The 12,278-nt window shown below is 37.9% G+C and overlaps 1 protein-coding gene across 2 annotated transcripts; it reads right to left on the bottom strand.

Annotated features, from left to right (window-relative positions):
• Positions 1-9,089: 9,089 nt before the first annotated feature.
• Positions 9,090-11,374, bottom strand: LOC136252862 (TNF receptor-associated factor 4-like). 2 transcript variants are annotated; one of them, XM_066045437.1, is made up of 2 exons: positions 9,584-11,374; positions 9,090-9,544 (listed from the first exon to the last, which is right to left on the bottom strand). In XM_066045437.1, the coding sequence occupies exons 1-2, from the start codon at positions 11,268-11,270 to the stop codon at positions 9,210-9,212; spliced, it is 2,022 nt and encodes a 673-aa protein (XP_065901509.1). In that variant the 5' UTR covers positions 11,271-11,374; the 3' UTR covers positions 9,090-9,209. The 2 variants fall into 2 exon arrangements, with proteins under 2 accessions (XP_065901509.1, XP_065901510.1); XM_066045438.1 differs by having other exon boundaries at positions 9,090-9,364; positions 9,416-11,373.
• Positions 11,375-12,278: the final 904 nt, after the last annotated feature.

The raw sequence follows: 12,278 nt of genomic DNA, 5'->3' as shown, positions 1-12,278 counted from the left end.
TCCCAAAATCGCGAAAATAATATTCGCTGTTTTTATCCTCGAAGTATTATGATCAAAAAAGGACGGGGCGGGCATCACCTGATTAATCCGCGAAAAAAAATTGGTAACCTATATTCCCGTTCTGCGTCAGGGTATTGTTGTACAGTTCCGTTCCGAATTACGGTCTATAAACAAGCTTGTAATGAGCCTACTTTATATCCAGCGAGGCGAATCGAATGGAGTCAACTAGATGCCGTATTTGTTGGATTTCTGCGTTAATAAGTTTGTTGCTACTTGTGCTACTGTACAGCTCAATTCGTAACACCAATCAGCTATATCTTCCAGCTGACGAAGTTTCTACCATACCAGAGCAACCCACACAGAAGTCATCACTACAAAAGTCGTCATCAAATTTACCAGAGAAACTCTCACGACGTGTGATAAACAGAGTAAAGTTGTTTGTGCTGTTCGTCGGTCACGCCCATAGTGGACACAGTATTGTGGGCAGTATATTAGATAGTCATCCACATATTGTTGTATCACACGAACTGAGCTTGTTCAGTAAAATGGATGTTCACCCAGAGTGGAGCAAATCAGACATCTTCAATGCTATCTGGCAAAGGTCCATAGAATCATCAACATCAGGTCTAAGAACTGACAAAAAGAAAGCTTACAGGAAAGGTTATTCACTTGCTATTCCCAATTTGTATCAAGGTACTTATGAATCATATATTGAGGTTATCGGGGATAAGAAGGGTGGTACTATGGCACGAATGCTTATTTCTAACCCTGAGCACTGGAAACAAACTCTTGACAGGTTGAAATCAGTTACTGGTGTACCTGTGAAAATATTTCATGTTATCCGTAATCCATTTGACAATATCGCTACTACGGTGTTGTTTTCTGCCAGAAAATCTCCGACTATTAATACTAAGAGTATCACCAAACTAAAGCAGGAAGGCCGTAACTATTCACTTGACCCTAAATGGATTGATAAGCACATCAGGGGATACTTCAATCGATTTCAAGCCATAGAGGATGCCAAAGTGAGATTTGAACTTGATGTAATTAATGTACATGGTAAAGATCTGATTGATGATCCAAAGAAAGTTATCAGTGAAATGTGTGACTTTCTACAAGTTACATGTTCTGATCATTTCATTAGTGTATGTAGCGACAAGATCTTTCCAAAAGAGTCTAAAACACGCTACCAGCTCCACTGGGAAGACTATCAAATTAAAGAAGTACAACAGAAAATTAAAGAGTTTAGTAACTTGCACAGATATATTGAATTTGATTCGTAATTTCACATCGATGTAATGTGAACTATTCATATGACATAGCAGTATGCCTAATTTGTTTAGTATCTCCTGTACATCTTACACAAACTTGTAGGCACCAGCTGATTATGTGGACATGTATAATAGTTGTAACCAAAAACCTCAAACATAATGCCAGCATAATGGAACAATTGTGCAATTTGTGCAGCAGAAAGAAAGCAAAATCATGGAGTATATAAGTGACCTCTGGCCAGGAGCGGTTCCATCTATAAAATGGTTAGAGACCTCCAGACCCTTTAGATATGTATCTGCATATCTCCAGTTGAGGGAGTCACCACACAGCATATCTCACATCACTGATGTGCTGAGCAGCACTGCAAGGAGGCATAGCCATTGTGCAGATGCTTTCTTTATAGATAACAATGTGGAAATTAGTGATTGTGGGTTTACGTTTTGTGCAACTTATGATGATGTTATGCTCAACCCACAATCTTAATTATACTCATGTAATTTTGTATTAATAACCTATTGCAAAGATAATTTTCATTGTGGATGTGGGTTGCAAATTTGACAAGTTTCGCCAAGCTAACATCTGCCAAATCGTTAGTCCAATACAAATCTGGATTCACCAAACTTATTCTTGTCAAAATCCAATCATTCCAAGTTTCCTCCAGCCAAACTTTTCAGCTATAATGGTAGGAAATTTCCAGTAAACATGAATTTACATGATGTGCATACGTATGTCAAGGTAAAATGGCTATAGGAGACTTCTGTATGCATATACTTCGTATTTAGCTGTGAAACCCTTGTAAATCTGCCTCTGTATAATTATTGAGAAAACTTTGCAAGGTTTATACACAACATTGAGGACAACAAGTTTTCGATAGAGCTCATAAATTAACAGTCAACATTCACCAAATGCAAATCAGGTAAACCTAAAATCACCTACGTACTGTATCTTGAAGCATTAATACTACTGTAAGTTGCCTCCAATACTCTATCATATCACCTATATGTATCACACAAGAAGGTATGTAAATGTTTTCTGAGAAATGTTCTTTTTTGCTGCCATGGCAGTACCAACTGCAGTAAATAACTACAAGGGTTAGCTAGTACAGAAATAATGATGCAAAGAAACAAAAGGAGGAATGTACTGATTAAAATGTGACCTGGTCTGACAATACCAGTCCTTATAGCCTTTCCTGATATCAACACTTGACAACCCATAACCTTTTCACATGTTATACAAGTGGTATTCAACAGCTTCAAGCTGGCAGAACATTCAGTTACTACCCTATTCACAGCACAAGTTACGGTTTATCAATTTGAGTCAATCAGAAAGGCTTTAAAACTTTTGTTTTTGTCAGAACGTACTGATAACTATACTCAACATGAAGCAATCTTGGAAACAATGTATACGTAGTTTATTTGAGAAACAAAGAGGATCATACTACCCTTCAGAATGATTTAAACTTACTATGTGAATGGTCTCTATACAGTGGCAATTAGCTTTTAAGTGCAAATGTCTACGTTTTGGAAAGGAACATTTCTATGGTTCCTTCTACCTTTATGGCATGCAGTTTAATTGACAGTGTAACATCTCACAAAGACCTTGGGATCACACTTGATAACCACCCAAAGTTCCACAACCACTCTACAGAGGTTACTGCAAATCTTAAGGCTATAATCATCTTCTGGGAAATTAAATCTTCAATTATGTACTTGGAGCCTGACATGTTGGTGAAGTTACTTATAACATTAGTGCATTGTACACCTGAATATGGCAACCTTGTATGAGGACATTCATTTATTCCAGACCAGAGCAAGTCCAACAAGAGCCACTATGTGGCTCCTTTCACAGTTGTCATGACCACAGCATCCATGACTGCCTTGGTAGGTACCAGCAGCAAATTTCTCTAACTCAAACACACCTATAGGATTATAGTTAATGATGATGTGTATAAAGATCTGTGCAATATGGACACCTTGGATATAGTACATGTCCTGAGTATTAAAGTATAATTCTGATTGTCCTGGTCAGTTTATGTACTAAGGAGATACTTTACGGCCTTAACTGGTTAAGTGTCTGGATTACTGTAAGTACTGTCCACATTAACAGGTGCACCCGCATTCACAACCTCAGTATTCAGACAACTGAAAAGTCCAAACCACTGAAATTGTGTGCAAGTAATACATTTAATAAATACCATTGTTTGCTAGCCCATTCCATGCAATGGTTTGTGCTCATCTGATAGCTAGTCTGCTGTACTGCTTTCCCGCGCAAACTGATATTTGACTTGTACAGCAAACGCTTCTTTTGTCTCGACAGTCAGAAATGTGTAACTCTTTAATAAACACCTTGCATGTCACATTGAATAGTAATGAATACTTGTAGATATGCATGTAAATGTTACAAATACAGCATGAAGAAATCCTGTATTATTGTGTGAAGTGTTGATAATTGAAGCATGCAAATAATTGAGTTGCTGATGATAAAATGCCATGCCAACAATAGCAAGTAAGCAACCGAATGTTGACCGGTATTGTATGTCAACCATAGGAAAATCTTAAGTCGACTATCAAATTTTTCAGGATTTGTGAAATTTGCTATGGCATATAACAAGAGAAAGAAACCTTTGAGTGACACTCATCAGCCTGCAAGTAGGAGGTTAAGGGAGAAACTTCGTCAATGGACTGACAATGAATGCAATTGTGTGCGCTTAGTCTAGTAGTGTTGGCATTAATGAGGCAGCACAGTGTTACAGTTAAGATTCTACTTACGAGTATAGATTATAGAAGTGCACTACAAGTGACATATTCTGCAGATCATTTCATTATAGAGTGTGTAGCGACAAGATCTTTCCAAAAGAGTCTAAAACATGTTACCAGCCCCACTGGGAAGACTATCAAATTAAAGAAGTACAACAGAGAATTAAAGAGTTTAGTAATTTGCACAGATATATTGAATTTGATTTGTAATTTCACATCCATGTAATGTGAACTATTCGTATGGCGTAGCGGTATGCCTAATTTGTTCAGTATCTCCTGTACATCTTGCACCAACTTGTAGGCACCAGCTGATTACTGTATGTGGGCTTGCCGGCATAATAGTTGTAACCAAAAGCCTCAAACATAATGCCAGCATAATAGAATCAATAAACAGTCCATTTAGTTATTACATGTTTTCAACAGTGCATGAGTTCATTACTAGTAATTATTCGTTATCTTTTTTTTTTATTATCATTACTGGGCAGGCAGTGTTTACTGATTATGCCCGGGGAGGGGGGAGGGAATTATAAAGGGGAACATAAGTACAATTAGCTACAAATGTTATCTAGAAATAATTTCTTATCAGTAATTTTAATTAATGAGGTCAATAATGAGTTCCAATCAATGATAGTTCTTGGGAAGTAGCTATTTCGATATGCTGTGGAGTTTGCATTCTGCTAAAGAATTGCTCTATTGTTCTTCACACTTTGTAAAAACACAATGAGACACTCTAATAGAGCAGTCATGCACTTACTCCAATACAGCAAAACAAATATCAAAACACACAAGAAGAAAAACTGTATTTCTGGTATTAGATGTTTACATAGATTCTTTGATCTTTGGGAGATAATGAATTCATACAATAAGTGACATCTGGCCCATTTAATATTAGAGACCTTTGGAGAGGTGGTTAATGAGCTAGCTCTGGAGAGGCTCTCAAAATGGTTAGAGACCTCATTGCAGATAGTCATTTGCATATCCCCAGTTGGGGAGTCAAATTAACACACAGCACATCTCACTGATGTGCTGAGTATAGAGCTGCAGACCTCACTAATAGAGCTGGGAGACTAGACAGCTACCTAAATCGCCTATCGTAAAAATAAGTAACAAAAAATTTTCTTATTGCGATAATAGTTAATCTTTGTAAGTCAGATGGAAATATTGTGGAAAGGTGTCCAACTATATAGTTGGGAAATTGATAAAACATCTGACTTAATAACCACTACTTGACTTAATGTCAACAATTAAATGAAACTGTATTTGCAAAACAGCCCTAGGGTTTACACCATTATCAAGTTAATATTGATAAAGTGGCTGTCACTTATTGGTTTAATTTTACCTTTATCACACAGCCCTACTCACTAATGATCACTGCAATATCTCCCGGTAGGCATAACCATTGTGCAGTTGCTTTCTTTATAGATACAGAAAGTGATTGTAGGTTAATGTTTTGACTTTTGATGGGATGTTATACTCAAACCACAATCAATCTATAGTATGGACACACTCCCATGTACCATTTTCTAAGTCAGACAGAAACCACCCACTTAGAGCTTTGTGTTTTAATAGCCCTCTGCTTTGCCTTGGGTGTTTAAAATCCATTGTAAACAGCAGGAAACAGACAACATTAGTGTAATGCACTAACTAGTTTACCTATACTGCAACAGGGTTTGTAAACATAAATTAATTATAATAACCTATTATTTCATTGTGCACGTGGGTCACATTTCCTGTTACAACATTATAGGAAATGTCCAGTAAACATAACATATAAAGTTTCTTGAGTTTTACATAATGTGTCTTTGATCTAAGGTAGATCATAGCTGTTGTATGTATTATAGTAAGAAAGAAAGCTAACACAGGTTCAGAACCCATTATAGTCTTAAAACTTTGTATGCCCCTATTATAGCTATTTTGAGGAGGGTTTTGTGAAATTTTTATCCTTGAAAATTTAGACTTACATATACAGTATGGGATTGTTTGCAGATTCATGAAAAAATTTTTTTGCATTGCTCAATCTCAAAAATAGCGCCCCTCGTAATATTTAGGCTATACCGTATGAGAGCTTTAGACTGATTTGATTGATGCATGATATGATCACTCTTTCAACATGAAGTTACCAGTGGTTTTTCAATGAAGTTCAGCTAAAATCATTATCAAATTCAATTCAGAGGGCTACTTATGTTCACTGTGGGAGTATGCCCTTGATAGGTAAAGCATGTTCTACATGCTGTGTGCACTTTGCACATTGTACTAGCTAGTTGCATCTGCATGATCACCTCTTTTTTAGTCTCCCTCACTATAATCTATATATGTCCTGTTAGCACCTCCTCTTTGAAATCCTAGATCTACGTACCCCTGGCACAGAGACCTGGATCTATTCTGTAAAGTGCAGTTGGAGAGACAATCTCAGGCTATACTTGTGAGTTGTGAGTGAGATCCTGAAAATCTGACACTTTTCCTATAAGCTATAATTTCATTGCTCCATTCTGTTTTTAGTTATTTAGCTTTCACAGTAATAGCTAATAATAAATCATGCAAAAACCTGATTTTCCACATTTTGTAATGAATAGTGTAGAAATGCATAAAAATTAATACAATAATCCACAAGAGTTATGTGGTCTGGCCACAGTTAACCACATGTAGTGCTGCGTACATGCACATCAAATATCTAATCAGCTAGCAACACGTTGTGTGTTTTAATGTAGCTATGCAGATCTCATGTACCCAGATATATATCATTACTTGCGTTTTGGACTTGTTATGTACACTTACTTCAAATTTCTGAATGTTATATAATATATCAGGAAGCTAACAGCATTATATATATAATATAAATGATGTATCCTTGACTAAGGAAATGTTATATACATTTCAAATGTCTGAATAGTACTGGAAAGTAACAGCATTTCATGTCTCCTTGAGTCCTTGACTATTTCTGTGACAATTTACATACGCTTAGCAAGACAAACACAAATTGCAATGGTTCCTCAAGAAGCTCATATTTGGCACTTTTATTATTAGCCACAATCAGTTTATTTGGAATTCTCTACTGGATTCACAGTTCTCTTACGTACATTATTGTGAAATTATCTGTCTGTTTATACTTATCTTGTGCATGAGTCCTGCACTTGGGGCCACTGAGAGATGTTGAATATTTTGTATCAATGAATGGTCCAAAACTCAACAGATTACTATATTAAATGAGAATTAATGTGATAGTTATTATGCACAACTACATAACTTGTGGGCCTACCAAATTCACTGACAAAAATGGAATGTGATTTCTAACTACAATGAAGTACATCAAGGATGTGTCGTGTAGCCACACTCAAGTGTATGATAGGGGGCAGGAGGTCTATCTATTCCAATACATGACTAATAAACAGCAGTATTATAAGCTACTCAGTTTTCACCCACCATTATAGTGCTACAAAGTCTAGATTCCTTCTTTAATGAAAATTGAAAAACCTAAAGTTAAATTCAGCACTTTACATCAATTCCAACAGTCTGTTATTGCATGCATGGATATTTGTATGAATGCTGTTTTAGCGTATATGTGATTGTTCTATTGCAGTCTATTAATTAGTTCCATCTTAGGATATCCTTCCCTGAGAGGTGAATGTATTTTATATTATTATTATACATAAATTGCTGAGCTGCACTGCATGCACGTTATTTTTGTGTTGGCAAACTTAGGTATGTCCCTTCTGAATCTTTGGGAATCAAAATTTCAAAGTTTCCTGTAACCCTTCCTGCAGTATATTGAGTAAACTTCCCAAGGTCTATACACAGCATTATAGGGATAGGCTTGAGTCTATTATGCTTTTCAATGTACCCATTATACTTCTTGGAATTTCCTGCAAAACTAGCCTATTGTGCTCATTGTTATGCTTTTCCTTTACGTTAAAAACACAACCATACAAAGCTACAATTGTTACATGAATTACAAAGAATACTTTTTACCTAACAACATTATCCTCTTTAAACTTCAATAAATGCTGGACAGGTAAGGGAATCAAAACTTGTTAGTAATCACTGCAACAGTTGTGAAGTCACCATAACAGTTGTATTTTTGATAGAGATTGCCTCTGCAGGTGAACCATTGCATACTGTACCGCATCAAAAGGACAGATACAGAATGACTAAAAGAACTGTACGAGAAACAATCAATCAAGTCCAGTCACACTACAAAAAGTGAAGTACTGAAGCCATAATGTACCACTTTAAATCAACACCTACATGATACAGATCATGCATGGAAAAAGAAATGGGACACAAAAGAAGACAAAGGTAAGTTCATGATGCATGTATTGTAGCTGCTATGGTTTGTAAAAAGCGTGTGTGACATTGAACAGTGGAGAAAACAGACTCATAGCCTTAACCTTATATACGTTTGGCTGAAGGCATCAGTTACTGAATAAAATTCACAGAAATTTTTGGAAGGGTTTGAAGAGATTTGTGGGCTTGGTTATACTGTAAAGCTGTCATGAAGGAAAAATGAGGCTGGTTTTGGGTGATATTTTTCATGCAAGAAATTAAACTGAAGAAAGTCCAAACCACCACAATCCCCATACACAGTACTTGTATTGTAGTACAGCTTTCCATGTAGCTATACCAGCAGGTCTTAAATCAAGCTCTTAACAGACTGATCTGCATACAAGAATAGTACATCTTTCTTGAATGAAAGTAGTATTTGTCTGGACCAAGAGGGTTGCCTAGTTTAAATAAATTTATCATGCTAACAGATAGTCTTTGGAGGTGTAGTAGATATCTGTTGATTGGAGTTGGTTGTAATGATGTTTTTGATTCCTTATTAGTGGCAATACTCTGTTATGCCTACTTGCTCTGTCTAAGGTGTTCACATAATCTATATAGTAACACAATACTGTAGCTATACTAGTCAATAGGCATACTGAATAATGGCAATGTTGCTTACCAGATAGCTGATAGCCGATTCTGATACAGTTCATGCATAAAGAAAAGGATGTTTGGTAGACCTCAATGTTAGGAGCCTTTATGTATAACCCATCTCTAAACACGGTACTAATTGAAACACTCTACAGTACCAATAATATTAATGATATATTGTTTCTTGACTAATGGTGTACATGCACACATTGTATTAACCTATGGTCCTAGTGGCTGAAGGTACACTGTATGATGTAGTTGCAAATTCAACTATGCATAAAATTTGCTAATTTGGAGAAAGATACAATCATCTTTGAGATACTGACGTGTAGGAGTGACCTTGTGGAGATGTTCATTGGAAATGAACTGTAAAATTCCCCAGCCAGTAGTAGTGGCTTTTTCAACATCACTGACTCTTCCAGCACCTTTTTTTGGCACACAATCATCAAAGGGCACAATTACTGAGTGATGCTTACAGTCACTGATCTGGTTGAATAGTTTCACTTCAAACTTTCCCCTCAGTGGCCATGTTAGCTCATCATCATGTGGACCCTTCATGAGTTGTAGGTGCACTGACAGGTGAGTACCTTTAACAATACCACTACCTGCAGGATTTATACGAATACACAATCGATATCCCTTACTATGAGTATAGAAAGAGTTACTGTACCAGGATTTAGTACTTTTTACTGTCTCAATCATGTTGTTAAACTTCACAATTACTGGACACACTTGATCATCTGATTTGTTCACTGCTGCTATGGTAATTAACCTGGCCAGCCATTGTGCAGTTTGTGTAGTTGAACTTGTATATGCCATTGCAATGGGTCTTTGGACAATGATATTCTGGTGCATAAGGACCATTAATGCCTTGATCTGTTTTAATGCATCATCAAGTTGTGAATGAGTATCACTAAGTTCAGTTTCAGTTGATGACAATTTCTGTGTGGTATTATTTAGCTTAGACGTATTGGCTAACAATTTTTGTTCAGTACTAGATAACTTTTGTCGAGTATCAGTTAGCTGCCGCTTACTTTCAGTGAACTTCTGTTCAGTGTTCTCTAATTGCTGTTGGATGCCTTTTACTTCCTGTGTGATATCAGATAGTCTGTGTTTAGTTGACAGTAAATGATCTTTTATATTCTCTTCCTCATGTTTCTCCAAGTCCTTACGCATCATCCTCTCCTCACAACCCACACTGTGATACTCACACTGGACCATCTCAAGGGGACACTCCTTCCTGTGTGTTTTCATGTCTTCACGAGGGACACTCCCTACCTCACACTTGTTGGGACAGGGTAGGGGAAGCTTGGGACACTGTTCCTTGTGTTCTCCCTCAATAAACTGATGTTCTCCTGTAACGTGGCAGTACTGACAATCAACCTTACAACGTGGGCACTCAGTTTCAACATGGTTATTCAGAAATTGTCGTTGTAATGTTTTCCCACACTCATTGGAACACTTAACTGCTTCAAGAGGACACTCCTTCCTGTGTGCTTCCATCCCTTCACGAGAAACACTTTCAACATTACACTTATTGGGACAAAGTAAGGGAAACTTGGGACATTGCTCCTTGTGTTCTTCTTCAATAAACTGGTATTTTCCTGTGACATGACAGTATTGACAGTGAGCCTTACGACATGGACATTCAGTTTCAACATGGCTCATCAGAAATTGTCGCTGCAACATTCTCCCACACTCATTGGAACACTTAACTACTTCAAGAGGACACTTCTTCCTGTGTGTTTCCATCCCTTCACGAGAAACACTTTCAACATTACACTTGTTGGGACAGGAAAGGGGAAACTTGGAGCACTTCTCCTTGTGTTTTCCCTCAATAAACTGATGTTCTCCTGTAATGTGGCAGTATTGACAGTCAACCTTACGATGTGGGCACTCAGTCTCAACATGACTGGTCAGATATTGTCGTTGTAACATCTTCCCACACTTACTAGAACACTTCACATCCTCAAACTGACAACCATCATTTTTCCCAAGGTGATTGCTGATGTCATTCAGTTCACCCTGCCACTCACAACCTCTCTCCTTGTTAGTACACATCACGTGAAGACCCTTAATCTCTCGATCAGCTGGTTTGTTTATAACAGTAACAAATTCTTCATTTCGACAAAACGGACAAATTTTTGCAGTCTTCTTGGCGTTGTCCAAGCATGATTTACAGAAGTTATGTCCGCAACACGCACTCAGGTAAGGATTTTGGCAAGGATGAATACATATTTTACAGAAATATCGCTCGTGTACAGTATCCACAAATCTGTAGACATGGCCGCCGTTATCGTTGGGCGTGGCTGTCGTCACTCGTCGAGACATCGATACAGTCTATTTCCGGTTGGTTGACTAGAGAAACGAAGCGTTAAAAGTCACGTGCTTGAAAGTAGCCAATGAGATCAGTAGCCTTCAGTTTAAACTAGCGCCTTCCGCCTTAGTCTCGCGTGGCCAGACCGCTTTTTTCCGTATATTGGGTGAGGAAAAAAGGGTCTGGTGCAACTCCAATAGCTGTTTACTTCTGAGCCGTCCCCACATTCTGGGGACGCTAATTGAATAACATTGGTCACAAAGGAGGTGCCATGACGTCAGTAAGTTAACTAGAGATCTGTTTATCCTTTAAACGAATCTTAATTTGCTCCGATGTCTCTTTTATAGCATCTTGAAAGTTAATCCTCATCGTGTAACAAGACTCACAACCGGAGCAGGAGTGTAGGAATACTTCATAGTTTTACTGACGTCATGGCACCTCCTTTGTGACCAATGTTATTCAATTAGCGTCCCCGGAATGTGGGGACGGCTCAGAAGTAAACAGCTATTGGAGTTGCACCAGACCCTTTTTTCCCCACCCAATATACGGAAAAAAGCGGTCTGGCCACGCGAGACTACTTCCGCCTGGCGTGAAATTTCATTGGTTATTTCTATTCACGTGATATTTTTGCATTTGGCTTGCGTGGACAACCAACCTGAAATAGACTGTATCGTATAGCTACAACTCGAGTAGTCTCGCGTGGCCAGACCACTTTTTCTCCGTCACGGCGCTTATCGATTAGAGATTATAAGCGCCTACTCCTTTTTCGGAGTATAGGCGCTTATAATCTCTAATCTAATCGATAAGCGCCGTGATGGAGAAAAAGCGGTCTGGCCACGCGAGACTACAACTCGAGCTCCAATGCGATGAAGATGCTGCTGACGTATCAACTTCAGTTAATCCGCTTTCACGAATGTAGACGCGTGTGCAGACGGCTTATTTTTAGGTTATGTAAGCCCGGCTTATGTAAGGCCACTCCAAATAAATTCTCTGTTTCCCGTCCTGGACTCAGGCATATTTGC

Source organism: Dysidea avara, chromosome 4 (assembly GCF_963678975.1).
Source record: "Dysidea avara chromosome 4, odDysAvar1.4, whole genome shotgun sequence".
NCBI classification, from domain to species: domain Eukaryota; kingdom Metazoa; phylum Porifera; class Demospongiae; order Dictyoceratida; family Dysideidae; genus Dysidea; species Dysidea avara.
Note: the sequence above shows the minus strand (reverse complement) of the source record. Positions and strands in the feature narration are given on the sequence as shown.

Coding starts and splice junctions, on each gene's coding strand:
- LOC136252862 (XM_066045437.1), bottom strand. CDS start 11,270: ATGTCTCGACGAGTGACGACAGCCACGCCCAACGATAACGGCGGCCAT. Junction 9,545..9,583: donor TAACTCTTTCTATACTCATA/GTAAGGGATATC, acceptor TAAATCCTGCAG/GTAGTGGTATTGTTAAAGGT.